Source organism: Macrosteles quadrilineatus, unplaced genomic scaffold, assembly GCF_028750875.1.
Source record: "Macrosteles quadrilineatus isolate MER2022 unplaced genomic scaffold, UCM_ALF_1.0 Scaffold_8__2_contigs__length_117827958, whole genome shotgun sequence".
Taxonomy (NCBI): Eukaryota; Metazoa; Arthropoda; class Insecta; order Hemiptera; family Cicadellidae; genus Macrosteles; species Macrosteles quadrilineatus.
Window position 1 is genome coordinate 77,476,737 of NW_026542601.1, and position 21,358 is coordinate 77,498,094.

Below are 21,358 nucleotides of genomic sequence, written 5' to 3' on the forward strand. Positions count from 1 at the left end.
TTGTTGCAGTCACCTATTTTTTGTATTATATTATGCCACAATTTAGCGTAAATAGAATAAGGTTGTACTCTTAAATTTGGGGATTAATTTAAACTTCTATGTATAAAAAAAGAAATGATCCTAGTCGTAGTTTCCATAGATTTTTTTAAGGAATAAGATGTCCGAAAAAATGTATTTTTTAAATAAAAATTTCCACAGTAAAAAATTGCGTTATAAAATATTATAATAAGTTACTTTACTGTTTGTCAATGAACTACTGTTACTTAAATTTGTTAACGTTTACGTATAATTAATTAATTACTATTTTATTTTATCGTGAATGTCTATTTGTTTAAATAAAAACTAACAAAAACATTTGTTTCGCTAGAATGATTATTTAATCTAATTCAACGGCGAGAGTTAATAATACATGTAAATAATCCAGTTCTGTCAGCGTATTTAAACCATTAGGATCTAAAAATCGTAAAAAGTAAATTTACAAGTAGAGGAAGTAAGAAGTAAAAGAATATCTCACCTGTCAAAGTCCGTGAGTCTGGACGAATCTCGGAAGCCCTTGGCGAAAGGATTACTGTCGATTTTCAGCTTCGTAATCTGAAAGAAAAAGATTAGATGAATTATTTTACTTGGTGACTGAATAAAAAAATGTCTGCGACGTTGTAACAACTGTTTTCTTTCTGGTAATACCTTTTTCGTTCAATCTACGAATATTTGTCATACATCTCATAATTTACCTAGCCAATAAAAAAAATAACATAGTTGAGATTAAGCAAACAAGAAAACATGAACAAGTTATAAATTCTCAATAGATAAAACCATTGATTAATAAGCATTGAAGTTTGAACGGGCAGAATAGAGATTCCGCACTCTATTTGCGAATTTACTAGACCTTTTTTAGTTATAGTTTTTTCACCACACTACGATGTTTTTATCCGTTTTACAAACTTATTGGAGGATGAAAATTACGTATTGCTGTCTATACCAGCTGTCATCGTCATTTGGGGACCGAGCAGGTTTTTACATTCCTAGGGCCGAAAATCAGCTGTGCGCTTACTTACATAGTAATGCATTTTTTATTAAACAATCAGTATCCATAGCATTGCAATAGAATCATTTTATTCCCACCGCTGCCTAGCAACTATTTATAATTATTTTTGCTGATTCTTCAATGTACTTCTTCACATAACCTTAAAGTTGTAGTCGTGTTGACTGTTAGTATGCATTATTATTGTGGTGAATAGGGTATAGTGTGGTGAAAAATAGCGATCGTACCACGGAAATGGTTTGCCAGCTCTCGATCGTTTCAAGTTCTCGAGTTCGTCTCGAACTTATCTCGAGCCTGCAAAACCTCATTTTCGGCTCTAGGTACGAAATGACGAAATATTAATAGAAAACAATATTTTTAATTTAAACTACATCAGCCAGAGTTAGAAATTAAACAAGAATATTTAAGACAAAAGCTAAACCAACAGTTTAAACTCTTTCCCTGGAGGCAGGTAGGCGAAAGTGTGCTGAAGATTAAAGTAATTTTTCACCGCTCGCCCTCCACTGCACGTTTGCTCAGATCTTTAGCGCTGTTAAAACCATATTTCACCACTATCTAAACAGAAGGCAAGGTTTTAGAATAAACCGCATAACTCACTTGTAAACACGGTCCTGGACCTTTCGTTATCTTACCAGGCTTAATTTGGAGACATTATTACGGACCCTGTAGAAGAGCTTTTTTGCCATTTCAGATTGGATGTTTACACTAATTTGAAACTGTGGATACACTTTAATAAGTTTTGTCAATGAGTATACATACAGTAAATTTACAGTATATGGTTTGCTATGTTATTATTTATTTTTACAGAATCCGTTGCCACTATTGTCATCTAATTATATTTAATTTTCCATTCCTTTTGCCTGTTATACTCTACTAGTGTTATATTTATTTATATTATATTTATTTCCTATTTATATAGTCATTTATTATATATTGTTACATTATTTCCTTGTAATATTTTTATATTATTGTATATTTGCCTTCTAGTTGGCTGTATAATGCTTTCTTAAACTGTTCTTTCTCTAAACTGACATAACGTTTTTCATAAGTTTATGTATTGGTTGTTTGATTGTTGGAATAAATAATACAATATTAAATTTTATTTATACTCATATTATAGTTTACCATATTGAGCCAAACAGGCTTTTTACATCGACCTTAATATGCTACACTCCAATAACATTAATATAAATAATGTTTAAAAAATATTATTTTTATTTTTGTATATTGTTGTCAAAGTTGTGTGTTTATTTCAAAGCAGATTAAGCCTGCTCTTTTTCAGTTACACACTTGCTATTTTAAAAAAAAAAAAAAACTAAGTCTAAAAAACTAAAAAACAGTCCCACATCTGTGGTGTCATCTATTGCACGTTGTTTGTGTTTGATGGAAGTTTAGTCTTTGAAAGATACGATATCAATACCACCAAATAAATTGGTTTTATTTGAATTCTGGTAACCATAAAGAATAACAAATATTCAATTATGAGCTACGGCGATGATTTTTAAGAGATTCAAATTGTCAAAGAACGACTACAATTGCTTTAACTGTACAAGAATATGCAATTGTATCAATCAATTTTACGTTATTAGTTCAGAACACGAATGAAATACCAACCAGCTGATTCTGGTAGGCGGTGACAGCTGTGAAGACAGACTCAGGGAACACGTACGTCCTGAACTGCTCCTGGTCCAGGTCTAGGATTGGTCCACCGTGTTCTCTCCACTTCACCAGATGTATTCGTGGTTGGTAGCGGTGCATCGAGTTGAGGACGATCTACAACAAAAGGTGGTGGTAAGTACTGAAGTTAACTTAAACACTGTCATGGCAAAGGTCGTGAATAATTGCACCAAGGTCCCAAAAATGTTCCAGTTGCGCCAAGCCCACGGTAGGGGTGAGTTGACGGCAGAAGGAAAGTCCTTGTTTACGTGTCATCCTTACCAATCCTAACCTAACCTAACCTACTCAATTATACAGTCAAAGAAGGCCACCCTTGTCGGTACCCAACAACGTATCGGTTGGCTCCCTGGAGTAGTTGGCGCAATTCAGGAATACCCGTTTGACTCAGGTCAGTTGGCGCAATAAATGCCCGCACATAGTAAACTCTGGCAGTAATGCCGTCTTGGAAAACTGAAACGGCCATGAAAGTTCTGGAAGGTAAAGTTTTTTGCCTTGAAAATACCCATCACACACCCAAATTCCAAAACTCAGCCCATTCCCATTCCCGGAGCGTAGACGGATGTGCTGTAAACAAACCCGCGCGAACATCATCAGCCTTGCTTGTCGTTAGCCAGGTGTCGCCGAACCAACCACCTGCCTCTCAACAAATTGTTCTAAATTATTACACATTATTCAATTTTACAAACCTGTTGGGTCGCTCGGTGGCAGCGCAGAATTGGAAGTGTTTGTCGCATTGTGGGGTATTAGCATATGTGGGCGCTGCTACCTACAGCAGGCTATACCGTACGTCGGGTCTGTAGTTGTAGCAACACTGTGAGGTATTCAGGGGTGCTACCTACAGCACTGCTGCCATACCCTAATGTCGAATATGTGTTCATACATAGTAAAAAAAAAAAAACTGTATCAGCAATCTGACCCATACATTCTCCTATTAGCTTGTCAACAACCTTTGTCATAAGCGATGGGAGTAACTATGATATTTTATAGAAAAAAATACAAAAATTGCAATAACTTTTTAGCTGTAATTTTTACAGCAATGAAGGATCGCACTATTTTGATTAGAATTATAAGGGCCATAACATACTACTTTAAACCAAAACCGGATTTTAAAAAAAAACTGATTTTAATTATTTTATTAAGTGTTATGGGAAATAACATAAGAACATTGGATTTTGAATTTTGTGTAAGGGGGTGATTCCACTTTCTTCAGAACTTCTACAAAATACAAAAATTTTATCAAAATCGTTCCGACCATTTTCGAGAAAATTCAACTTAATGTTAATTTGTGGGGGACTCACCATTAAAAATACAAATTTCAAAAAATGAAAAAACGCCTGGAGATACCATGGAATAGTACCTAAATACCAAATTTCATCAATATGACTACAAGTTTGGTATGTGGCTCTACACACATCCTCACATACAGACGGACACACACACAGACATCACTTCGGAAACCACTTTTAAAACGGACCTATCCACTCAAAACTCAAACTCGAAAGTTTTGACTAAAACAATACTTTCTCCATATACTATGTACAGGGGGAGAAAATAAAAAAATGAGGGAGAAGTCTGCACTTGCGTCTGAGGAATAAGATTTTCCTCCACTTTGAAGCAAACCCGGTAAACATTCACTTCATACTCGTACTTTACCTACGTTTAAGCATCAACCCAGCCCGTTACGTAGTGAGTTTCAAAAATACTGTAGGCTCTAGGTTAATACAGAAAACCGATTAAATAGTCGATATTTCATCTTAAATCACCGCTCGCGACACTCCAGACCTCACCGCGTGTCGAATGATATTTACCGCGGTATTTTCTAGCGCCCACCATTCAACAGCCATAAAGCACCTTGTAATAATTGTTTTACGGTATAATGGTAGGTCGGACAAAGAACCGCCGCCGAGAATTAAAACACGGCTGACATAAAGTCGGCCATTTATCATGTGACGCCTCCCAGCGTTTTGCACACAACGCTGTTGAGCTAAAACGTCATGAGTCACTCTGGGAGAGGATGACGGCGGCTGACTTTGGCGGCGATGTGTGTAAATATGCAACTGGTGTCTATTTGACGCTAGAAAGGTAAGTAAAGTGGTGCAAAAGGTCACACTCTCCCAGAACCGTTGTTTTAGCCATAAAGGTATTCTTGAATTATTTTGGTTGGAGTTGGAAACTGTGAAGGTAATTTACTGTTCATAGTGAATCCAGTCCTTGGTAATGCTAATAATGTCAAAGCGTTATTTAATTACTCCCCTTTAATTATCAATTTTTTGAGGTTACTTAGCGTTATAATATTTTATTGGCAGCCACCATTTTGCTAATTTAAAATAAATTTAGAGGTTACTGGTGAATAAATAAATGTGAATCCATGACAATAAGTTTAAGTAAATATAAATGTACCTTCTAATGAGAATATTGAGAATCATTACAGAATATTAGTTTTATTGCTACAACGGTTTCCCCAAGTTAATTAAAGCTGCGAATTAAACATTTGCTATACAAAGAAATTAAGTTGCCTGTGTAATAATTTAAATTTTCTTGCCAAAACTGTTTGGATCTCATTTCCATCTATGTTGCGCTCACATTTCCCCTAAAACAATGTTTTTCCAAAGCAGTAACAACGACTTACACCTCATAAAATGATTCGACTCTCGAAATGTTGATTGAAAGTGACAAATCCGAATTCGTCGAGTGGGCGAGGTGTCGCAGTGTCGTGGTGGTAGCCCATTGTGCCGAGCTCCAACACATAAAGTACTGTTTCTAGTGTTGATACCGGGCGTGCAGGTGACAGTAAATATCAGCATGTCAGCCACCAGCTGAGAGACCCCGGGGGGTCGCTCCCCCCCTCAGAAACGGCCCCCCATCACCTAACATTTCATTCGAATTCCAAGAGCATTCTCACCCCACGGCCGTAAATTAGAGATTTAAATATTTAATAAAACCCGTTAAAGGAACACGTAAGTGTTTCGATGAAGTGTGTGATCTATCGAGTTTGAATCGGTTGAAGTTAATGTGAGGTTAAAGTTCAACGATGCTAGTAAGTCAAGACAAGGAGTAAAATTGTGGAGAATTTTATCTAAATCTTATAGAGTAAAATAGGTGTGTAAGTCATACGTAAACGTTGATATAATGTTTGTGACCATTCCAGTAGTATTTGAGGTTATGGAATCACAAACGCTCGGGAAATTGTCCAAACCCATCAAATTTTTATTTACTGTACAGTGTACATAAATTCCACTAGAATATTCATTGAACATTCGAAAATCAGTACCAGATGGGTCTCAAATAGTAGTGTTCAATATTGTCAGATAAAAGTCCTAACCCCCTAAAAACAAATTTTCCCCAATTTTAGATATTTTTGATAAGAGTGACAATAAATAAAAGTTAATGGCGAAACAATGTGTGGAATCAAACCCCCTCTACAATGACTACACCGCAATGCACTCTGCAGTGAAGAAGTTGCAGCCTATAATCACGTGTTTCCCGCGGTGGTGTGAGACTCTGAGCAGAAGAAAGACGTTGATAGAAGTGTGAATTTGGTCCCAGAGGCGAGGTAATTGGAAGGGCAATCAGCAAAGATGGTATCAGCAGAGCAGCAGGTGCATCTGGTAATTAATTACAAGTGGAGGTGTCAGGGCGGGGCGCGAGGGATGTTTACCTTAGGTTGCCATGGCAACGTCGTCACGCCCAGACAGTTAGGGTACGTCTTCAGTCGATACACGGCTGATTGCCCTGCTGAAGGGTAGTTTACCCTGTTGCCGGGCAACGCCATCTCATCTCATCCCCTACAGTAATGTAATGTAGTCACCGACGCTCTGTTCTCTCCACATTGCCGTCCCTTGCATGCGGATTACAATCTAAAGTGGACTGGTGTAGTTTTATAAATATTCAAGCGTTGGGAGATAATTGAAAACAGTGTAGGCTTAGAATAGTTTAACATATTACTTCGTGTAGTGAAACTATGTATTAAATTAGCAGATTTCAATAAGGATTCTTATAAGATAGGTTCCCATGCAGACTCTCAAAATACCCGACCTTTCTAGGAGAATATGTTGAAACTGAATTCAATCTATTATTGCCAATTTGCAAAACGGAAAGTCTGGATTATTGTAAGTATTATGACAATTTTAATTTTGCACATTCAAGACAAATGCGTATCAGCTGCAAAGGTAGATTTTAGAGACATTACAGGAAACCCTAGTGTTTAACACTGCAAACGACTCATCATGTCCTATATTCAACGTTTTACACTATCAATCCTCAACTAATACCAGTCAACAATACAAGTCCCTGTGGACAGTAGTGACATAAAGACTTCTCAACAGGACAAGAATAATCCGGTTGTCAACGTGTGAAAATGTGAGTCATTAAGTGAACCAGCTGTAGGACATGTGATCCTTGGTGAGTGACGATTACATATTTAGCGCCGTGAGGACGACGACAGATCCACGGAGAAGTGGTGCCAGTTGGAGCGACTCCTGGCGGAGGAGTGCCAGAAGCTCAGGTGGCAATGCCAGCGGATGTGTCAATGGCGATGGAATCATTCACCGTCAACTGATACCGGAGAGACCAGAATTGTCTTCCAACATTCTACGTCAAGTCATCGCTCTGTTGTTGTTCTTCACAGATAATTTACTGGAAAGAATTTGCAGATTTGGCAAGGAGAATGGAAGTGTCTTCGAAGCGAGGTCAAAATGTATGTACAATTATTTAAGTTCATCCAGGATTTCTACCCAAGCCCCAAGTTGTATTTAAGTTGATTGAAATGAGTTTCACTAAAGTAGTGTGTAGTGATAACTGGGAAATCTTCACGCAAATACAAGCTGGAAAGACTGATTGTAATGTTGTATTTCTTTACATTCTGTCATTTATAATTTGGAATTTGCAGGTTTGATTTGAACTTTCAAGCTTTTTCAAAAGATGGTTTATCAATACAAACTGACCTGGCCGTTCTTGTCCATCTCGTTGTTGGTGAGTTTGACCTTCTCGAAGGACACGACCTGCTTCCTCAGCTGTTCCCCGGTGAAGGGAGAGTCAGGATGCATGTAAAGGCGGGAAGGCGCCGGAGGATCAGCTTTGCCTGCTACCAGCCACGAGGACCGATGGTAGGCGTAGCGGTACCTCTTGTTGTCCACGGGGACGATGTCCATCAGCACGGCGTACCTTTGGTCTGGCCTCAGGCCTGTGAAGGATACCCGCAACGTCGGGAACATCCGTCTGCAAAAGAAAATCGAGAGTGAGTTAATGATACTTGAGCATGAAGAAAATCAGAATAGCTTTTGTCTGTAGGTCAAGAGCATAGATAATAAGTCCTCCTTTCGCTGTAAAATATCTGCATTACAACATATTTCATATTTCGCTAGCATTCGTAAATAAAATATGTTCTAAAAGATTATTCCATCACTATAGTTCTTCAAGTACACATTGTTACCTCGAAAGAGACAATTTGAAACTATGAAGCTTCATGATCGTTATGTAGACCCGCCCCCACTACCCCAGATAGAGACATGAGGGGTGAGTGATGCCACCCTATCACGAAGGGACGTATCAACATGGTGGTCGGCCACATTGTCACTGTGAGAAATGCGCGTTTTCCGTGCACGAGATAACAGTCATTTACACGACTCGTGGTGAAAGACCGTACTACATTACACCCCCTCCCCTCACCATGGCAATAACTGTATTGAAATACTCCCCTCCACCCGTGTTCGCTGATAATGTTTTGTCGGTAAACAGTTTTCACTCTGCGCTTGTGTTAAACAGCATGGAGCAACGCAAACTGTTATAAATTATAGGTAGGCCTACAGTCATGTTGTATATTGCAATAGATTCATGAATATATTTTATATCAACTAAGATGAAACTGTATAAGGATATGTTAGGAAGAGCCTAGTGCTAGAAAAGTTGAAAGATTAGGAACAACACCTGAAATAGCAGATTATAAAGAAAAATGAAGGGACATCGTAACAGACCAAAAACCTCTCTAGGTTTTAGTGGCTGAAGTAAGCATCACAATATGCTGTCTCCATACATCCACTAGGCAGAATTATGGCAAATAAAATTAATGAAAATACCTCACCCTGGACTACCTAATAAAAACTCCAAATTACTCCACAGCTTTCGGATACGCTACGCATCATACTCGGGATTCTCCAAGGAGATAAATTCCCCGCAATCAGCTAGTTGACACAGGGCCGCCCAATCCATTCGGCAGTTTACTGTCGGCTCTCGTCGTCTCGTAATTAAATTACAATCTACGAGCGAAACTGTGGTGGCACGAGGCAGCGTGTTTACACGTGTCCGGTCCTGCCAGGACTTTACGACGGGCCTACACCTGTCCGTCCATGCGGGCTGCTAACTCATATCTGCTTAACGTTCTTAGGAAATGACATGACAATTAATAAATTACGAGTGAGAACTATTCCTCATAGGTTATTAGCGAGGTCGAATGATGATTATTAATATGAGATAATCATCGTTTCCTCGGCCACCACCTGCCTACAGGTGTAATGGGTAATCGGCCGACTGCTTGTAATTGATTTGTTCTTACTTGGTGCCTCAAGGGTAACGGTAGCACTAATGTTTGGCTTAGATAATGTAACTGTTAAATTAAATAATATTTCTATTTGTAGGTTAATCTATTTCATTCTATTCCTTGCTGTCTTAGCTCTTGATATTTCCTACAGTGCAATAGTTTACAGCTATACGACTTGAAGCTGTGAGAAACCTATATCCGACGAAGTCGAATATTTGAAAAACCATCCAAAAATTAGACATCGCATTTCTTAATCCACAAACCCCTCAACTGAGCCTCAGCCTTTATTGGCCCTTGTGTTTTGTTTGGAAATCGGATTTTGAAATCAAACTGTGGAACTCCAATGTATATGCGATATACAGTGGATCGAATACGACAAGGTATGAAACAACTACCTCTGTGGTAAAACTAATTTCTGCTCACTCTATGCACGCAATTACGTCACGATAATCTTGCTACAAACTCTTGACCAATCACATTGATCTGTAACCTTTTCATTTCCCAAGCCTCATCACCTTTGTACAGATGATACATTGTAAACCGTATCTAAGCTTCTTCAATCCCCGCCCCACTGCCTGGGTGAGATCTTCGTCGGATAACCTTTAAATCTCACCTCGCACCCTACGTCGACGCTCAATTCCCCAGGATTTACATTTATGCGCGAGGTCCAGGTTTAACGCGCACAGCGGGGTTCCGGCTACCAACACAACTGGTTTGGCTCCACAAAACCAAAACTTTACTCTTCTCATTGTCAAGGCGATGTGATGGCCGCGTTAAATTTACTCAGTTTTCGACAATTGTTCCCGGCTTCTTTACGAGCCCCGTAATAGGTGGTGAATCCGAGGGTTTTGTTGCTGGAGGCAGTGACAACACTCCGCGGGGGTCGGGTCCAGTGTGGAACGTTTTTGAATTTCAAGCAAAAAAACTTTTATTCGTTAACCTAAGCTATGATCTTGTCACCCTTAGTAAATGTTTAGTAGCTGATAACTTATTTGGACTAAAATAGACAGTGAATATCCCAAAGTTTTCGACAATCGCTGCAGAATATGGATGCATTGCACGACGTCCAAGTACCACAACGTCCAATTTAATAAGTAGCAGTTGCACCACCTCCAAAGCCGCTGCCAGTTGCACGACTACCAATCCATGAATCCCAAAGCTTGTAGAAAGACGATGCTTCTTGCACTTGCAGTTACTTTACGTTTTGACATGATGAGATTTGGACGTCATTCAACAGTTAAATAGTTTATATTGGACGTCGTAAGACAACTCAAAAATTATTTTTTGGACGTCGTGACATTTGGACGTCGTGCAACACTCCCAGAATATTAACCATTCAAATTTGCTTTGTGCGACTTAATGTTTTGAAAATGAGCTACTCCTACTATGTCCCTCTTTTTTCCGACACTATAACAAACCACTAGGGTATTCGTTCAAAATAAAAGAAGAAACGTATTCTAACATTTATGCATAGACTATACCCACGTTTATTTCTTTCAAAAACCTTGTACATAACAATAGTTCAGCACTGACCGATGCTTTCATATCAAATTATGCTCATTCAATGAGATATAAGTGGAGGCCAGCTGGTAAAGCCCAGATCACAATAAATTAGCAGCATGATGACAAATGATAATGAAGTGTTAACAGTGGCAGCGCGTCATACGGTTGTTTCTACGCGACTTGCATACTGAAAACGTCACAAAATACTGCATTAACATTAACCTTCGCCTGTTTACATTAGAGTGGGTATTCGTTGATTTAGTTGTTGCGATTTGCTTATGATTGATGTGCTATCTTGTTTTACTGCAGTAAATAATATTGTAGATGTTATCTGTGCATAAGAAATCAATGATTATGAATTATTATATACAAGGTAACTTACGTAGGCCCTACTATACCAGACACACCGATAAATCGACTTCCAAATAAGATTTTAATTAGTTTAAATAACAAAATCTTCCTAACCTAACCTAACCTAACCTAGCCTAACCTAATCTAACCACCCTTAGGTTAGGTTATAATAATTATGTGTTGTCGGTATAATCCGTAAGTACCATGACTCCTATTCAACGTAGAATATTGCATTATTAATATGCTATTTGTAGATTTTAAAATGCTGTTATCTAATTTGTTTTGCAATATGGTAACCCACTAAACTGTAGAAATAAATATGCTTTACTAAAATGTCTTTATCCTTGGTCTACGCTATAAATACAATTAAATTTACGATTACCTTTATATTCCTCTGTCTGTGGTTTTATTTAAATTGGACAAAGGGTTTCAGCCAACACATAACCGTTATTTTAATAATTGTATTTCAATACGAACACCGGATTTGTGAAAACTGTTGATTCTTCAACTAAACCTTCTGAATCCTGCCTAATTACCATCTTAATTAGCATCCAGGAATTTTCAATTCAATTTCGACATTATAAAACACTTAAAACCCGCTTCGTTTGTAAATATCGCATGATAGGAAATTGTAACCGTAAATTATCACAGTGATAGACGACAAGATGATGTTTATCTGGGAACAAAGAAACATTAATAGTTGGGTCAGAACACGGTTTTGGCGGCGAGATGCAGATGACTAATGGCCTGTCTTGGCAGTTGGCACACCTGTTGTGACGTGGCATCAGCTGAGACCTACAGTAGTCAGGGCTACCAACTGTCATGTTGAAAAACTAAATAAACCAGGTGAAAATGTACTATATGACATGTCGTGGAGATAGATCCACAGTACTGTACATAAATTGTTTTACCAAACTGGAAATTCCATAGCTTTTCCTCCTTGAATGGTGGATATACAGATTAAGTGGAACCCGGACCACCAGATGAGGAAAATTTCTTGTGGCCGAATGGTATTTGGCTGGATTTGAACCCGGGTGTCTAAATGGATACTCTTACAAATTATTGGTGTAATGCTCTATTTGGGGTTGAGACTGCTTGAGGTGTTATGTTTCAGCTAAGATGGATTATAAATAACCATACGGCAATGTAAACTGTAAAAACAGTATAAAACTTAGTTACGATGCAGAACCTCAGGATAAAGACTATCTTCATTCTGTGGAAGAATTAAGCAAATAAAATCTTTCGGCGAGATTTGTTTGAGGAAGATGTTTTGAGCGAAAAGTTCGTTGGAGAGAATGTTACTCATATAATAGTACAGTATAGTACACGTGTCATGGAGCTATACACACTGAAAATACGAGTAGAAAACAATCACACTACCACTAGCAATATTAAGCAAGCAATAGCACTGCTTAATAATATTAACACTAAAACGTTAATATTTTTACAAAGACCGGCAACACGGTTTAATATCACTGACACAGCGGTTATTCGATAATTCCATGACCCGATAAGTCGATAGTAAACAACCGATTGCGCCAATTACAAAGACCGCTGTGTGACGAGTGTGTGCATTCATTAGCAATAGCGGATGCTAATAAAAACAATTACTGTTATTATTTATGCGGCGGGAGGAAGCTATACATAACCCTTGGCATGTCCAACGACTCTAGCCTTCATGTTCGATGTTCGATATGGTTCCGATAATCGGATCGACATTACTTTGAAATATTCGGTGTGTTTTACGTTTCTACTTTACTCATTAATATCAAATCAGGTTTAAGTTTGCAAAGTGGTTACTGGAAAACGATGAAAATCAAATCTGTATTGGAAGTTTATTGTAAAACTATGTCATTTTTATGGTTTTCACACAAAAAATTAAAAGGCAATATTTTTTTTTAAACTATATAAACAAAGTGCAATGAGTACTTTCTTTCGAAAATGTTTTAAGAGTTTTCACATGAGTTCGTTAATTATTTATTGGGTTAATCAACGACATTGGGATTTTTTAATGTTTGCAAGGAAAACTGTGTAAGCCCTTGTTAAATTATAACCTTTTATTAGATAGTATTTTTGATTGATAGCAAAATTACGAATAGCATCTAGTCCCAAAAACGACTATGCATGGAATTGAACTAGCAGCCCTCAAATTTGAAGGCAACTTTAACCTTCTTGCTGAAGAAACAGGCGGTAGTACTTCCCATTTTTTTAGGAAATATTCTTAAACAGGTAATTAATATTTAGAAGACCATTATAACTAAAACATCTTCAACTCTCTCAAAAAATGTCTTGCATTAATTGCGCCAAAGAGTTCCTTAATTGTGCCAAGCCCTCAAAGGATCCCCAAAAATGTTCCTTAGTTGCGACAAGTCCAAGCCAGGTAGAGGTGAGTTGCCGGCAGAAAGATTGTACTTGTTTACATGTCATCCTAACCTAATCCAACCTAACCTGACATAACCTAACCTAACTAAACCTAACCTAACCTAACCACTAACCAAACCTAACCTAACCAAACCCAACCTACATTATACAGTCAAAGAGAGTCACCACTTGGAACGTATCGGCTCCCTGGAGTAGTTGGTGCAATTCAGAAATGCCCAACTACCTGCCTCAGGTCAGTTGACGGAATTAACACCCTAAAATACCTTTACAAATTTGAAGATCAAATATCAAAAATGTTAAAATACATAACCCATTTATATCCCAACCATCCCTTGGACAACAGATAAGCGTGTCCCACACATCACCCCATTAAAATACAAAACACCCCACAACAATCCAATACCAACACCGTCACGCTGGTTTTCCCCGAAATGGACAAAAGCGTTTTTACTTTCCCTACTCGAGTATTTTGATTAATGTCGTCTTTTGTGCAGTAGACACGGGCCGGGTCCACCATTACGGTTTATTTGATTGCCTTTTGTCCGGTTGTTTACATTTTTTATCCCCACACCTGGAGATGTGACGAATGGACGATTCTCCGATAAACTGACCCACGGGATAACAAAGTATGCGATTGGAATAAATCAATCTCATATTGATTGGTCTATAGTTAGATCTATGAATTTGTTTGGATTGGGACATTCTGGTTGGGAATGTGAATGAATATTAGTCGATTATGAATAACTTAAGCTTAATTAATTTTATATGTGAATAAAATGTGTTGGAATGTTAAAAAATATATAGCATTGTGGATTTAAATCTTTTAAATGTTAGGCACCAATAAATAAAACATTTCCATATAATCTATAGTAATTTTAATAATTTTATTAGTATCACGAAGTCTTTTCTCTAAAGTCTTAAAGTCACTATTCTTTATTAACGGATATACCTGTTTTATATCTTATTCAATAGTAAAATCAACTGAATAAAATAAGTTAACATATAGAAAACACCTGGAAATATATTTTATTCAACAATTTCTTTCGGATTCCTTCTTCAATGTTTTACTCTGTTGTTTCCTATTTTAAAATGCAATTTAGTCTGAAATATATTAAAATTTACCCATAAGTAATACGAATTGTGTTAACCTATATTTGTGCGAGTAAATCAATGCTATATACATTTTTTTTTATTTTATTTACTGTATTTACAAATTCCCTACTACACTGGTCGACCTACGAGTGTCCTACTGTCTCCTTCAGTTTTTGTTGGCGCTCAAAGCCCATGTGCCAGTTCTTATCCTATACGTTTTACCTTCTTATCGACCGACAATTAGCACAATTAGCAGATAATCGCTTGTAAATTAGCACCAGCAAGTTGGCAATTCACTTCCGCCTGTTGGCGTCAACTTCCGCTGGACATTGTGACAAGACTACTTGCAATGCTAAGTTGATCTTCAGGTTTTTATATTCTGCATCGAGTTGAATTAAATTGTAAAAACACTGTTCTTTATAATGTACAGCAATTTGTAAGTAAAATATATAAGCCAAGATATAAATTGTAGGTCTTTGACTTTGAATTTTAATACTGTGATTTTAAATATAGTGTTTGAAAGATACTTTTTTCGTCCCGCTAGGTTCTATCCAGGAACTATACATTACTTGAGGCTAGTCCTAGAGGGTTTCGGCATTATCACATAGATCAAATCCATTGTTGATTGGCAGGACTTGAACCCGGGACCTCGGGCTCCAAAGCCCCGCGCTCTACCACTCAGGCTGATAGTTAAACGTATATAAAATTAATCTTGGAATTAGTGTGTTTTTACACATTTTTCATAACTAAACAATGAGAGCCAAGCATTACACTCTGGTACGATTAATAGTTAAAAAGAAAAATACTAAATGAAGAAATATAAAAATATTTATGTTAAAAACTGTTTGAATTAATTGAACCATGGTGTCATACATATTTTTGTCGATGTTGCTTCAACTAAACCTGTAACACGATCAAAAATTCCCTTTAATGTACAACAAGATACTATAATTATATCAAATTCGTAGTTCAAAATTACCATAACGATTATTCCCAATTACCACTATCGTTCAATATATTCCATATCACTATAGTTCCAAAGCCCAAAATCATTAACCGATGTATAATTACGACCATTGCATTATCACCGCTAATGTTAAACACGGGTGTAGTGTTGAGCGTAGCGGGGGAGGGGGTACAACCCCCCCCCCTACCCCCTACAATAGAGCGACGATAGCTGCTAGATTATAACGGAGAAGTTAATGTTAAGGGTTACAATGTCACCAATTTACGAGGGCGAATGTGTCAACAATGGAGCATGTGGTCGATAGTGTGCCACCCCCCGCGCAAGCGCCACCGCTCCCGCCATTTCCCACCGCCCCCGCCGGAACCCCGATAAGGAGGTGTTGATAATACATAATTATCGGGTACCTGTCCGCTACCCTGTCTACTTGCTGGCAAAACAGCCGAGTTTGGTGAATTGCGATATTGGAAACAATGATGGGAATTATTGGAGACTTTCTTCTTCACTTTATAGGTTAGGTTTTACAATAATTTTTAAATCTTGTTCAGAAACAATTTTTTACTACTATGGTAAATTAAATATTGTAATTCACTAAACTGTCTTCATCTTAGTTCGTATATTAGTAAACACGTCATGATAAAAAGGACAAATATTTTAGTATTTATACTTTATCGAATGTGTTGTTTGTTAGGGTGATAAGTTACTATGTAAGGTTTAATGTCATTTTTCCCCGAGTTAATAGTATTACTGAAAGTGAGTATATACTAAAACGTATAATATAGATAATTTTATACTGTATACCAATTACAAATAACCAATAATCAATGTGCAACTAATTAATCTAACCAATGTAAATTATTCCCCTGTGCATTAATTGCGCCAACTGACCTGAGTCAGATAGTCGGGTATTTCTGAATTGCGCCAACTACTCCAGGGAGTTACCCGATACTTTCCTTAACTGCGCAAGTGGCGGCCCTCTTTGACTGTATCATTCAGTAGGTTATGTTAGGTTAGGTTAGGTTAGGTTGGGTTATGTTAGGTTGGGTTATGTTAGGTTAGATTAGGATGACACGTGAACAAGAACATTCCTTCTGCTGGCAACTCACCTCTAACTTGCTTCGGCTTGGCGCAACTAAGAACATTTTTGGGACCCTTTGAGGGCTTGGCGCAATTAAGGATCTATTTGGCGCAATTAACGCACGACCTATTATAATTAGAAACAATACTGCAGCAGCTCAAATAGACCCGTGTCACAGCTCACCCCCATCAAATAATTTATCCAACCGTTCGTTCTATCAATTACACCCTGGTCGGGAGCGCCGGTTTGAATCTGGCGGGAAATCGGCGAAAGAAACAATTTGGGGCAGGTTGTCGGCGGATCAAAGTGTGCATTACCATATACATGGCGGTGTTCAGAGTGTTCAGCGTTCAGTGTTCACACCCAGAGCTATTATAGGTAATGATGGCCTATTATCGCCCACCGCTACCGATACCAGCGCTCGCCTGTAATTTAGAGCCCAACATCCTCAATTACGAGGCATTAATATTGTTTAAGCCGCACTCGCCTTAATTCATTTTACTCGACAAAAAGTGTTCTTGAAAATACGCGTATTGGGTCTCCCACCCACGAGTGGGGTTTCGGGTATGAGTTGCGGAGTATGGGTTTTGGTTTCATTATAAAACTTCAGAGGACTGTTTTTTAATCCTATTTCAACTGTTTGTACTAATAACCACGAGAACAATAAAATATTCATTTTGGGTAGGATCTTTGACTATGGATGTAAAAGACATTAGTCTACATTCCATACTCAAAGTTGGTACCTCAAGTGGTTTTGAAGTTATGGGAAGTTATGTAAAAAATACATACACACTGACAGACGGAAAACGAAGCGACATATGTTTATACGGTATGAGATTTTTTGTTTGTATTGAACTTAAGGAACATGACCACGGAGTTTTGGGTGAGAGTTGCAAAACACCCTTTATTTAGAATTTAAACATAAATTTCAAAAAATTATAAAACTTTATAATTCAAGGTTACTTTACATATTCTTTAAAGCAATGGACAAACCTATGTGTACAAAAAATCTGTATAAAATGCAATATCTCCTTTAAGTAGACATAATATGCCAAAATTTGATAGGAAAAAAATAATTTAATGAAATTTACTTAATAAAAGGTTAATGATGAACAGTGTCTGTGCCAGTTTATGAATATTAAATATCTATTTATTCATAAAGTTCTAAAACAACTACGATTGTTTCTAAAATTTTGGGCGTTAAAAAATATATAATAGTGTATAATTATTTTAAATCATATAGTTTTTCATTACATTATCTACTATGATAAAAAAAATAGCACACTATTACCATTTTACATCAAAATGTCAAGCAATCGTCTCTTGAACCTCCATATTCAAATTCACATCCCTAATGAACATTTAAGGATGGTTTTGGGTCGGAGTTGAACCATCAAGCCCAAAGTGATAAGAACCCAAGTGTAGGAAGATCAATACTTTAACACCACTGTCTGCAGGGGACACAAGGTATATTTCTACGTGAAAGGTTGAACGCTAAACGACTCTGGGGTGGTTCCGTCGACAGGGGGGACGTAACAATCGATCCTCACACCTTGACAGACAAGATGGAGGAGAGGCTGCGTGTGCGTGTGTGCGTGTAGTGTGCGTGTAGTGTGCGTGCGTGCGCGATCGATCCCGGCGTCCCGACGCTCCGCGGCGCACAATGGCGGTTCGCACCCTTACAGTTTATTTATTCTCGACTATTGGTCGCCACGCCATCAGCCTCGGGATGCCTCAAGGGGTTGGAATAGTTCCACTTTTCTTTTGTAGGATTCCGATAAATTTCTTATATTTTTGTTTAACTTCTTTGATTATTTGGTAGGTTTACTAATATCTGTTTGTTTTATTGAACTCTTTTAGGTTTACTAAAAGAGTTTACTCACACTTTTGATCCCTACTTGTGGATATTCTTTCAAAAATCATCGTAAACTATTTCATTAATTTCACAAATGCATGTATTAGTGATAAAACATATCTTCCTATATTAAACTAGTAAATAAAAACTAACCGAAAAAAGTTGACCACACAGTTTTTCAGAAATATAGTTTTACGCACTAAATAAGTACTGTATAACCAAAATAACTTAACCTCAAGTACTATTCCTGAAAAGTGGTTTAAAGCTATGAATTGTAAGTCACACACCTAACCAAGCCACTAAAGTGATTATCAAATATTAAATCAGTGTCCAGAGGAATATATTTACAAAAAAATAAGTATGACACCAATGGTACGTTTAAGTCACTTTCCGTCTGGATTAGTTATTCCATTTAACTTTAAATTACTAGTACGAAAAAAATATATATCTCTTGAACTATATACACTGTCCAGAATATGTGTGGTAATTTTCTTTACAATAAAACTCTTCTAATTCACCATCACATAGGCTACACCTGCGGGTATCCCAAATGCGTTGAATTATTGTTTGCCCACAACCTCCCCCCCTTGTTTGTTGTTGGGGGGACGCGGGGGGTTTACAATACGAGGTAACGAGCAGACACGAGTCTAATATGTTATTTGAGATTAGGATTAGAAACACGCTGTTGACAGCACGGCCACGGCCACCAAGGCGGATAAGGCGATTTGAAAAATTAACGTCCCAAACATATTTCGACGATAACAAGCGGTTTATATTGTAATGCTGCTAATCAGAAATTTACGTGGGAAACTTGGTAGAAATATTCAAAGATACGCACTGTGAATTTGTAAAGGGAATTTGAAATTTACTGCACGGAGTAACTAGGTACCAGATAGCTCTTAGGTTATCAAATGTGACGTACTTTGTGTACGTATTTTAGCCGAACAAAAGGGGGAGTATAGAAAAGATTAAATTAGATGACCTGTGTAGCTTTGTTAGTTTATAAGACTGCCATTTTGTTCGCTCGGCTCTTTTATTATAAGCCCAACAATCAAGAATCGTTCGAGGATCAAAAATATGTTTTTTTGGTTCCAACAATCACAATTACTTAAACATTTTGTAATTTGAGTAGCATGATTAAACTAGGTGTACTATATAGTTAAAATTCACCTAAAGACTAGTAATATTACAACAAAATAGTAAATTATAAAATTCTTTAAGGGTAGAATACCTTTATAATTCTCTACAAACACCAAAAATGATGTTTTGAATGGTTTAAAACCGTAAATAGAAATACAATCAGATTTAAGTACACTTTTCACTTGAGAAAATGCCATATTGCTTATTACATTGCTTTCCTGCATGTGTCGCTTTTGTTCCGTGGTATCTTGCATCACTTTTTCCAGGGGTCAGCAGGTACATTTCGGGGCCGACCGAGACATCACTTTTGTTCTGCGGACATCTCTCTTGTTCCGTGAGAGAGGGGGCTGCACTCCCTCCCCTAAATCCTCTCTTTCGCTCTCCTCCTAATTCTTTCTTTCACAGGTTAGCTTAGGTTAGGTTTGGTTAAATTAAATTATTTATATTTTTGTTAAGGAGAAAACTATAATTTAACGAGTTTTAAAGCCTGCATGAAGGAAAGAATTCGGAGGAGGAGGAAAGAGAGGATTTGGGGGAGGGAGAGTACAGCCCCCTTTCTCGCGGAACAAGAGAGATGTCCACGGAACAAAAGTGATGTTTCGGCCGGTCTCGAAATCTACCTGCTGACCCAGGAACAAAAGTGATGTGAAGAAATTAGCCTTCCGAGGAACAAAAGTGATACAGCAGATTTCTTCTTTCCAAAAGAAGATAGCGAATATAAAATCCCATCCGATGGAGATTGAACGGATCGACAACGGCGATAAAAAGTTAAGAAGGAAGTAAAATCAGGAGCCTCATTCCCTTCATTTGTATTTCTGCTTGGAATCCTTTCAGGGTCTCTCAGGTTGATATCATGTTGACAAGACGTCTGTTTTATCTGATCTTCCCTCAACGTCCGTCTGTCTGTCAGTCTGTCAGAGGCTTAGCGGATATGTTATGTAATTGTTGGATCGTTGGAGCCAAGCTACTGCTATCTTCTAGTTTGGAAGTCCTCTACTGTGGTGTCCAATCAAAATGTTTTAGCTACTGCAAATTTCTTGAACAAAATTTTCAAGTGTTGGACAATTACTTAGTTTGATATAAGGAAAATTACTTCCGACTCTAATGTACTGGCATAGTAGTAAGAAAACACTAAGGATAGATTTTTATTTTGGCACAGTACTGTAATTTTTGTAAAATTGACATAAATTTTTTGTATACTATACAAAAAAATTTAAATTGGTCCATCAAGGTGTTTGGTGATAAATAATGTCATGGATGGTTTCCATTGAAAAAATTACCGTTACTAACATCAAAGGAAATTAGTGAACTCATCGTAGCCTTAAGACAATAGTTACAAAAACGTTGACTTGATGAAAACTTAGAAAAAGTCTAAAATTAGCGAAGATTACTGAAAGGCTACAAGAACTGGGCTGGTAGACCATAACAGTTAAGAGTTGAAAATCACCCGGTCTGAAAACCCCCTTATCCCTAATCCCGGGACAAAGTGTTCCGTTATGTTGGTACACCTGCGATGTCCTGCTAACTTTACAGGATCCACCTGCCAGTAAATGGGATTATCCTGTGTAGTTTACTGGGGTAAAACAGTCCTTCCGATTCCCTCTACAATGTTCATCCACCTTGTAGTTAGCCCAACGAGCAAATGTAAAGTACACAGTATACCCAACAATGCAATATTAAATACAACAATTTTATACAAGAGTAATGAGAATATTGAATAAAATATCAAATTGTATCAA

At 37.5% G+C, this 21,358-nt stretch overlaps 1 protein-coding gene across 1 annotated transcript in view; it reads right to left on the minus strand.

Moving 5' to 3' along the window:
- LOC128999900 (T-box transcription factor TBX20-like) overlaps window positions 1–21,358 on the minus strand; it is a 65,622-nt gene that overhangs the window by 12,282 nt on the left and 31,982 nt on the right. Inside the window, exons 3-5 of the mRNA XM_054426658.1 lie at window positions 7,663–7,936; window positions 2,657–2,815; window positions 515–591 (exon numbers count right to left, since the gene is read on the minus strand). Coding sequence (XP_054282633.1) covers window positions 515–591; window positions 2,657–2,815; window positions 7,663–7,936 — 510 coding nt within the window. The remainder of the gene's footprint in view (window positions 1–514; window positions 592–2,656; window positions 2,816–7,662; window positions 7,937–21,358) is intronic.